The sequence below is a fragment of the Rissa tridactyla genome, chromosome 2, assembly GCF_028500815.1.
Source record: "Rissa tridactyla isolate bRisTri1 chromosome 2, bRisTri1.patW.cur.20221130, whole genome shotgun sequence".
NCBI lineage: Eukaryota > Metazoa > Chordata > Aves > Charadriiformes > Laridae > Rissa > Rissa tridactyla.
The window spans coordinates 132,713,717-132,723,718 of NC_071467.1; the positions used below are offsets into that span (position 1 = coordinate 132,713,717).

Consider the following 10,002-nt stretch of genomic DNA (forward strand, 5'->3'; position numbering starts at 1 on the left):
TGGATAGGCAGAACCAGTCACGCTAGCAAACAAACGTGATGGCAACCTGTGTCTTGCTCCTACCACCACCCAAACACACACCGCTTGCCAGGGAGGTGGTATTGCCTCTCTGTTTAGATCCTTCTTAACAGTATTTGGAATAGAAATGAGACTAGATGTTTAACTGTGAACGCTTTGAGTGAGAGGGGAGGGGCTGGGGAATGAAGGAGTGTCAGGAATAATTCTGTATCTTTTAAAGAGGAGTGGAAAACCAGACTTGTTTTCCATACTCTTTCACCCTCCCACTTGTCTTCACAGCTCCTTTGCTGAGACCAGCCAGCAGAAAGAGGGAGCTGAAGAAAGGAGGTCTGTAGAAGACACTGTGTAGGGTATTGCATTTCACAGGGAATTCTTAAGCTCATTTTTCCATGCCCACATTGAGCCACCTTCTCAGAACCAGCAACCCTGCCATTGGAGCAACATAAAAAGTTAAGCTTCCTCTGTATCGCTGGTGCGTTTGTGAGAGCTAAACCCCTGACTGTTTTAAGCATTTGCTTAATCATGATGCTTTTCTTTGCTTCTAACCTTCCACAGCTTTTATTCCTAAACTGCAATTTCAAAGGCATGCGCTCTTTGTATTAGTTTCCATTAAATGCAGCATGTATGCTGTGCAGGACACCGTGGTCTCCACGTGGTACTAGGGCACAGGAGTTTTAAACAGGAAAAAGTGTGGAGTAAGCACTCAAGCTGGGTGTAACACAGATGTCAGCTCAACTGATGGATGCAAACACCCCTTCATAATGAAGTTACTCAAACGTAGTGCAGGAAACTGGTGAAATGATGACAAAAGTTTCACCTTGACAAGCGTTTCTCCTGTTCATCCCATCATCAAGGGATGCTGCGCAGAGCCAAACCTGCACATACCTCTGTACAGGGTGAATCTATGGACTCATTGGACAAGCTGCTCAGTATCTTTATTTTGCACAGAAATCACCTGATCGGTAGAATTGAAACCATTCCCAAATGTTTACCTTCTAAAAGGGGTTTAATGTTGCAGAGCACTGATCATTCTGACTGTCTGTTAATTCCTATGTCCCAGCTTTTACGAGGGGCAGGCCAGAGGCTCATGGAGGCGAGCAGGTCACCCGGCAGGGGCTGGGCACAGGTTACGGCTCCTGCTCTTCAGTGGGGGGTGAGGAAGATCTGAGCTGGCAGTTTCGATTATTTCATAGCAACCAGTGGGTGTTCCACATAACCCCTTTTCCCAACGTGCTTTGGCAGTAAATTCTGTTACACTTTTTCATTTATTTTACTGAGTTTTGTCTCCTCAGTTCATTTATTTTTTTGGGTCTTGTCTTACAGACTATACCCCTTTCCAGCTATAAGAGTCCTCATCTGCTCATGTGTAAGCTGTTGCCTATCTCTTACCATTCTTTTCTGGGCACTCCTTTTGTTACTGCGCTCTTTGAGACAGGCTACCGTGTGCAGTTCTGGTGACTACATGTAGGTTTATATAATGGCGTAACGTTTGCTGAACCTGCCTCTATTCATCTGGTATTACTTATCTGCAGCAGCAAAAGGCAAATGGTTTCAGGGAATGATCCAAAGTTCCTCCTACGGATCCCTCCTAGGAGGAAATGCCTGATTTAGAACCCACCACTCTGTAAGCCAGCCAAGGTTATCTTTCCCCCATGTGGATTACTTATTGCCAAGTATTTTGAAAAATCATTCTTTGCAGTCAGATTTACCACCAATACCTTTATTTTTTGGGCAAAGATGCTTTATCTGCATAGTTTAACCACATTTAATTAACTCCCCTTACTTAATTTGCAGAACTATGCTGCCTGGTATCAAAGAGCAGGTGAACTCGGGGACAGTTATTCCTGAAAGAACAGAGGCTACACACAGCAGGAAACCATGACCGGGCTGAAATGAGGGAGGTTTTTTTTCATTTGTTTTGGTTTGATTTATTCTTTTAAACAAACAAACAAACACACACACCCCCCTTCTCCCTAAACACAACAACCACAGGCAGAAAAACCAAGGTCACTTTCTTTGAGCATTACAAGCAGCAGCTGCTGTGCAGGGAAGAGATGCAGCAAGGGCTTGAAGTAGTTTGTGGGGCTACAGGGGAAAAGGTGACTATCCTCAGGATCCCGATGCATGGCAGAGCAAGCTTCTCCAGAAGGAAGAGATCCTAATCTAGTGATGAAAGTCCTGTCCTGTAGGAGAGAAAAGCATCTTGTTTTACACAGCCATGTTTTCGTACCATCTTGAAGCTCTTCTAACTGGTTATTAGACCGTGCAGCAGAACACCCTGCGTGGCGACTTCTCACAGTGCTGACCAGTCCAATAGCAGCAAGTAACGCTCAGTGACTGAGGGCTTCCTTGAGAACCACTTTTGCCCACTTCAAAGGCGCTGAAGGTTTCCACTGCCATAGCATGTTGCCTCAGTGTCCTTTTCCAGAAACTAGGGAGAGGAAAACTAGGAGAGGGGCCAACTGCAGACTTAGAATAAGCTGAATATTTTAACATGAAGACAAGGAATTGAAGCTCTTCAGGTTTTTTTTTTTTATTATTATTAAAAACAGATTGGCCTTGACTGAAAAACTGACTTACTGTTCTGTTAACTCAAGACACATTTATTTGTCACCGCTGCTCTTGGCTTTTATGCGCTCAGCAACACCAGTCAGTTTTCTCTCCTCCTTCAACTCAGAGCATGACTTGCTTCAATCGGGACCAGAAGCAAATGGCTTAATATAAGAAGCCTCATCAAAACTGTACTATTTCACGTACAGTTTTTTCATTGCAGCACTCCGGTCTTTTTTTGCACTACCACTACAAGCAGGTCTTTCAAAGGTACTAGACTGAGCATGAGTTTCAGGGTAAGTAGCTGTCTTTGCCCCTCTCTTCTCACTGCAAACTCCCTTGAAACCATGACTCCCCTAGGAAGCTCCCTTACGACAGGATTCCTTCTTTGACATTTTATGGTTGGACTGGAGCTTAAGGGTCTTTTCCAACCTTAATGATTCTGATAATTTTTGTAGCTTGTTCAGAGCTTTACCTAGGCATATCCAATAAATACATTGTTTTGTACTGATCAACTGTAGTGTGTTACATCAGCAATCAAAACTGTGTGTCTCAGATCTCCAGGCAGACTCCCTTCTCTTGCCACTCAGCAGCTGCATTAAGTTCTTGTCTCAAGATGATCACTGCTGTTAGGAGTCAGTCCAAATATAAAGTCTTCTGGCAGCGACTGTGGAATCATCTGTGCTAGCTGGTCATCGTAGGAACCAAGAGTCCACAGCTTCTCCAATTCATAAGCCTCTCGTGTCTCTGGCAGCATGAAATGTGTCACTATGCTACCTGCACAGAACAGAAATTCACAATTAATCAACGTGAACTGTAAAGCACTACCACACTTTCAGCTGCACAAAGAGTTCAAGTCTTCCACCTCCATTCTGGCTAGATATAACAGGTCAGCTGATGCAGGTCTCTTCCTAAGTTGCAGATTCCAGTTCTTGAACAGTGTTAGGAATTGGTCGGGCCTTCAAAAGACTCCAAGATTACAGCCAGAAGAAGGAGAGGAACAATACTCTGGTTTAAATTAAAACACTATCACAAGACTCCAGACCAAAGAAGTTATGACTTCTAGGGGGCAGAAGGAAGTAAATCAAAAGAAATTTCAGTTGAAAGAGTCTCCTTTGTAAGGTTACAGAGGGACTTTCAGCTTTCCTATATTACCAACAATATTCAGCTATAGCCAAGTAATTTTCCTTAGCTATGCTGCTCAGCTGCTTTTTATAATGAAACAGGTTCAAACTTTGATGTAGTAGGGTTTTTCTTACAGGTTTTCATTAATTCTGTGCAAACAATAGTAGAGAACGTTAATTCCAGTGTACTTATAATGCACATTTTTTCTAGTTATGCCTTTAAATGTCAATTGGTTTTCAGTTATAACTATCAAAATCATTGACAGTAAAGTAACCAAGGCTTAACATTACTGGCTGCAGCGCTCCTCACCCACCCATGCTCTCTTTTAAGCCAAAACACAGAGTTAGAGGGTGAGATTCTAGAGCTAGCAGCGAAGGAGAAATGCTTTCTGAATGCAAAGTCTTTCATGTTTGTGCAGAGAGTTTCACACTTGAAGAATAAAGAATTCAACTCAATTTCTTAGGACTAAGGTTTTACCCCGTGTCATGGTATGACCTGGACAGTGGAAAAATCTGTTCAGTGGTTCACTACTAGGGCAGCATACAAAGAGCCCCCGCTCACCCAAACAGGGATTACAGAAACCTGAGAAAATTGACTGAAGTAGCTTTTCTCTTTCCACTACTGTTATCTTCAATTTATTAAGACCTGTTTTGGCCACTGAAGAGTAGTTACTGCTTTCTTCTCAGTGCCAACAATCTTTAGTGAAATTTTTTTAATATCTCAATGAGTTCAAGCAACAACAACCGGAATTCCAAAACAGCAGAGTATTATGAACTCTCCACAGCAACCAGGATTCACGGTGAGATGCTTCCTTCAACAAAGAGCTCATGCAGAACGTCACACTCGTCAGATTCACAAATATTTACCAAAATCAATGCACAGCCAGTCATCTGTTTCTTTCCCTTCAATCTGAGTATGAGGATCATTTTCTTCTTTGTAATACTTGTACTGAAAGAAGCAAAGGCAGAAAATTAAATACTTTGCATTTACTTAAAAGCACTCAAATTAACAGATAAGCTGGACTTCGATGAGCTGTCTAGAGTTGGTTTAAATCTTAAATGGGTTAGATTACTTCACACCGGTTCTGGGGTCTGCCTAAAAAAAAAGAATAATATACACTTGCAGCACTGGAAAATCAGTACAGATTTCTCAATGGGATTTAGGATCAAAGGTGGAATCCTAATGCTCAGAATTCCCATAAAGTTATCCATGAATTTTATAGGTGTCCATTTTTTCTCAAGATGAATAATGAATACAATGGCTTTGCATTAAAGTAGTCTTTCAGTTACCGGTTCCCTGTAGCTGCCATTACTGCTAAGATTTATTTCTTTTCAGATACTTTTCATTGTTGTTTTCGATTGGCTAGGTAAGGATGCAGAAATGGAGATGCCAAGCTTATCCTCTTCTCAGATGGAAGTGGCGGGGGAAGAAAACAAGTTTCAACCCATGCTGTGAGGAAAGCATTTAAACAAGCCTCCTGTCTGTTGAGTCCACGCTCTCAACACTCATTGCAAGATGCAGGGAAAGCAAGACCGGCACACAGGTTTCCAAGCTATGAACCACTCTGAGAGAGAAGAGGGGGCAGCTCAAAGCACAAATGCAACACTCAGCTAGGGCAAGGTAATTGGTTCCCTATGCAACATGGTGGCTTTCACAGATGCCAGCTTGAGAGGCTCAGCTCTCCCCATCTAGTATGTAAAGAACATGGAACCCACCAGAGCTGAAGAAGTTTGACAAGTAGAGGCTTAAGTACTGTCACTACTGGAACTGTCCATAACCTACTTGGTTCTTTACAAGAAGCGGCAATAGGGAAAAAAATAATGGAGTGAAGCCAACTGCATCTTCACAGAGCTCCTTTATTCAAATTTCTACTTTATTTCTAGTATTCTATTTCTAGTATTTCTATTTATTGATCAGTTAATCAAGATAATATGGAAACCTTTTTCAAGCTGAAATTAAAAAACAAGCCAAACAACATTTATTTCAGCACAAGGCCACAAGGAAACAGAGAGTGAGACTGCATGGCTCTAACAGTTCTTTCTGCCATGAAAAGACAAAAACCAAAATAACAGGTTCTAACAGCATGCCTGGCTAGCAAGTAAGTCCCACTTTTTTCCCCCATTGTGAATGCAATTATCACAAAATGCAACTGTTCCTGGTCCTTCCCACACAGTGCTAGCTGATGGACAACGGCCCCAGTCTGCAAAACAGAATGGAGAACTTTCAAAAATGTAATTCAGAACTAGTTCTACCTTCCTTTCTTTAAAATAGCTTGTGAGATATCCTCAAAAGCAGGTAATTGTCAAAGACTCTCTGAAAGTCTGCTTAAAATGCTAAAGAGCCCATGTGCACTGCCATCAGCTATCTAATAGAGGTAGAAAGGCAGATTTCCACTACAGGTTTCCTTCAGCCTCGCCTTTAAAGGCTGTGTAATGGTGAACAGATTATAATGAAGCCAAGTGTTCGTTTCCTCCTCTAACAAGAAACCAGATGGGAAGGGGTAAGCAGCAGTTGAGACTTTAACATTTGCAAGCTCCTGGAAGAAAAGCAGGAAGACCTCATGCTACACATGGACACCTCTGCATTTTAGTGTAAATCATGCATTACCGTAACGTTTTAGGTATGGTAACGGTAAAGCCAGTCAGCTGCCTAGGACCGCTCCCAAGCACCTGCTCTGCTTGACATCTTAAGCTTCAGTTTACTTATTGCCTAGAAAACTTTCAATGCCAGGCAAGCTCAGCCACTCTGAGTACTTGGCCAGGCTTCCTCAGGATGCCCAGGAGGACACCACTTCTCCCCAGACGCTCTGCCCTTGCAGAAGAGCTGCTCTTGCAGCCACCAGAGGGAGCAGCCAGTTGTAGCACAGGCGTGTTTTTTTGCGGGTGGTATTCACTGATCTCTCCTGGTTTGGGGGAGATGGAGAGTTGTTGATTTAAGACTAACAAGTTCTGCAAATAATGTAGTACATATTAAGCACTTCAATTCAGTACACCCAAATCACACTAATACAACTTCTAGCTTGAGGCAAAATTTTAGTTTGCAAAGATGCATCAGTTCCTGCAGAGAAGACAAGAAACTCCCCTCACCTGCTCAGAAAGGCACTAAAAAGCAATACCAACTCCCCCTCAAGTCTCACAGCTGAAACCAAGAGGACTGGAAGGAAGAAAGTAAAACCAAGAGCCAAAGGAAAAATGGGGTCAGGAAGGGAAAGAAAGTGTGTGAAGAGAAGGCAAACTATAAGTTGAGTACAGACAGCTGACTGAGATGAAGGCTAGTCATATTCCTCACACTGTGTTTTCCAACAGTCTGCTGTCTCTTTTCTGGACAGAGAATTTCACCCTCCCCTGAGTCTGATCCTTATCCCTAAGCTCTACTGGTATTTTTATTCTGACCTCCATTTTTGTAGTGAAAAGCTCACATTCCGCCAAAGCCAAACAGCGCAAAATTTCCATGCAAGGATGGCTGCTGCTGCTTCTCCTTCTCTCCCGTGCATGCACAGGATGGTGTCTATTAACTAGCAGTCTGCTTTAGTAAGCCCATGAAGGGATCAGGGATTCTGTGCCTCATAACATGCCATCTTTTTGCCAGGCTTAAAATATACCCGAGACCCTGGAAATTTTAGGGGTTAGGGTTTGAGAATAGTCAGATTAAGCTATTTTGAATGAGTGGGAATAGCCATGAAGCTTGCTGGATGGAATACAAATGGTGATCGTGACTTGCATCCACTTTTCACATCACTCTTGTTCTAGTCACTGAATTGTGTTAATGTCATCACTGTTCTAAATGCAGAGATCTGTTTTTAAAATATATTCTCTACATTTTGAGTAGTACCACTAAAGCAAAAAAGCACGGTTAGTTGCTAGATGCATTCACAACTAAATGACATAAGGATAATTAGTTTCATTTTGCCTCGTACACTCCTATACGTGCAATCCTGGGGAAACTCCTTTCACAACATTTAAAACCATTCCCCAAAATTCAGAGAGTGCAGCAGGAACTGGCTTACCATTTTCAGCATGTAATGTGCCATTGCATGGAGATGTCGTGTTGAAGATCCACTCACAATTATAAAATAATTACAGTATTTAATTTCTGGAGGGAGCTGGATGACACAGATATCTTTAGCATTTTCCTGCCTCAGCAGAGCCACAACAAAATCAATGTTGAACTTTGGAAGAACAGTCTCTGGAACAGAAAAAAAAAATTATACAGTGGCAATTTATCTTTTTAATTGCAAAAATCAACCCCTTAAGAAAACATAAAATAGCAATGGACTGAATAATAGCCTAAGCTAGCCACTCACTGTGGAGTTTGGTTTGATATTGATAATGCAACATGAACTGCAGATTTTTAAAAATAATTTTTAAAACCATCAAAGTTGAGAATGAAGCACTCTTCTGGTAAATAACGCTCTATCACTAGATATAGCAGTTAGCAGACATCAAAGTTTCTTTTAGGTAACTTATTTCTTGTTGTTAACAGTACTGTCATCAGATACTTGTCAATTAAGATGAATGAAACTTAAGTACTTCAACAGACAAAATTAAAAACATTTCAGAACAATGCTTTTCAACAGGCTTGTAATAATACATAGTGATGAAATTACTTGAAAGTCTTAAGTAGATGAAATCAATACATTGGAAGTGAAGCTGATGTGATGCAGTGTGAAGGTACTTTTAAACTCCATACTGAGTAAAGCCACTTTTTGTCTTTTTCCCTACCCTGTTCTGCCAGAGGACTACGATACTGTAGACAAAGCTTTAGTCCTTCAGCTGTTTAAGCAAGTCAGCTTAGAAACTGGAAAATTAGTGCAACTACCTCCTGTTCACACCATGAAATCAGTTTATTTCTAATTTGCCCTAATTAGCTAGATGCAACTTGTGTGCATACTTAAGGCATAATTTGAATCTGTCAGCAATGCGTGCCTGCCGCTATAAAGTTACGTTAGGGCAGACCGAGCATCAGCACAAAGCTGAGCTTTATATTTACTAATATAAAGAAAAAGCCAAACAAAAGAACAATAGCTACATATAATTATATGCATGAATGGGGATATGAAATTGGATCAGATCTCTGTAAATGAAAGCCTTTGAGCTTAGGGACTCATGCACTCTTTCAACTTTTGCTGTGGTCACACATGCAGAAAATTAGCAGTGGCCACAGCTCCTCCAGATGCAGTGGTTACAAAAGTTAAATATTTGCCTGGTGGCCACATGCGAAGTCTCTAGTGCCTAGTTAGAGAATGAATGGTCTAAACAACCCCAGGCACACTCTGCCACACTGAACGTCATGCTCAGATCCAGGCTAGAGAAGACTTGCAGAACAGCTACAACGACAAACCAGCTCTGCGTATACTCGTAACCAGCCATCGTGCCACTAAAACTGTTATCTATACAGGGAAATTTCTTTGTGGGCGTACATCAGAGATATACTCAGCACCAGTATCCTCAAAAAAGTTCCTGTATGTATCTTCACACAGGCTCAGCCTACGCTAGCCACAGCCTCCCTGCTTTACAGCGGGATTTAGGAGGTGATGCTGGCTCGGTACAAATGCCATGACCCTGAGGCCTGTGGTCCCAGACAAAGTGAGGGCGATTCCATGGCGCTAGGCAGCTCCAGGATCCTCCCGCAGCTGCAGAATGAGATTCCATGAATCCCAAACAGTTAGGTTCTTCCCGAGGCGTTACATTTCACAGAGCCAGAAGAGCACTGGGCAGAGCGGAGGGCCTTCGGGTCGGCGGCCACCTTGACCTGCCACCTCACGACCACACTTGAGCCTGCCAGGCCAGCGCCTTACCTGGCAACGGAGCCCGTGACACCACGTTAACCAGCGTTTTGCACCCGCAGAGTTACCAGTTCTGAGGGAGCCTGAGCAGCGCCTTACTAGCAGGGGAGGGCCTGCCCGGGGGAAGGCCTGCTCGACACACGGGCTCCCTCACCCGCTGCGAGCCTTCCGAGAACACCTCGATTAAGCTTAACAACCATGAGAGAACCAGACCGAAATACCAAGCGGGAAGTCAGAAGGCCCACGACCGAGAGGACTCGCTGGTTCACCCCGGCAGCTCGGCCCCCCGGCCAGGTCACCCTTCGCTGGGCCCTACCTGCCGCCTGGCGCTGCTCCGCCACCGTCACCGCCCCCAGCGCCCCGGCTCCGCCGCCTCCTGCGCCTCGCACCGCCGCGCAGCCCCCGCGGGGAGCCCCGGCCAGACGGGAGGGCGGCTCCGGCCGGCGGGCGCCCCCCGCCGCGGCGCAGAGAGGCGGCAACAGCCGGCGCCCCGCCGACACCACCCGCCACATGCCCGCCGCCCC

General features: G+C 43.8%; 1 protein-coding gene across 2 annotated transcripts; it reads right to left on the reverse strand.

Annotated features, from left to right (window-relative positions):
- Positions 1-1,717: 1,717 nt before the first annotated feature.
- MALSU1 (mitochondrial assembly of ribosomal large subunit 1) lies at positions 1,718-10,002 on the reverse strand. Of its 2 annotated transcripts, XR_008464742.1 has the most exons (5): positions 9,795-10,002; positions 7,700-7,878; positions 4,560-4,641; positions 3,044-3,345; positions 1,718-2,201 (listed from the first exon to the last, which is right to left on the reverse strand). XR_008464742.1 is itself a non-coding variant. In XM_054190483.1 (4 exons), exons 1-4 carry the CDS (start codon positions 9,988-9,990, stop codon positions 3,167-3,169), a joined length of 636 nt encoding a protein of 211 aa, XP_054046458.1. In that variant the 5' UTR covers positions 9,991-10,002; the 3' UTR covers positions 1,718-3,166. The 2 variants fall into 2 exon arrangements, 1 of the variants encoding a protein (XP_054046458.1); XM_054190483.1 differs by having other exon boundaries at positions 1,718-3,345.

Excerpts from the sequence above, each read along its gene's own strand:
- MALSU1 (XM_054190483.1), bottom strand. The coding sequence starts at position 9,990 with ATGTGGCGGGTGGTGTCGGCGGGGCGCCGGCTGTTGCCGCCTCTCTGC. Across the intron at positions 7,879-9,794 it reads GGAGCAGCGCCAGGCGGCAG|AGACTGTTCTTCCAAAGTTC; the intron begins GTAGGGCCCAGC and ends TTTCTGTTCCAG. Across the intron at positions 4,642-7,699 it reads CACATTACATGCTGAAAATG|TACAAGTATTACAAAGAAGA; the intron begins GTAAGCCAGTTC and ends TGCTTCTTTCAG.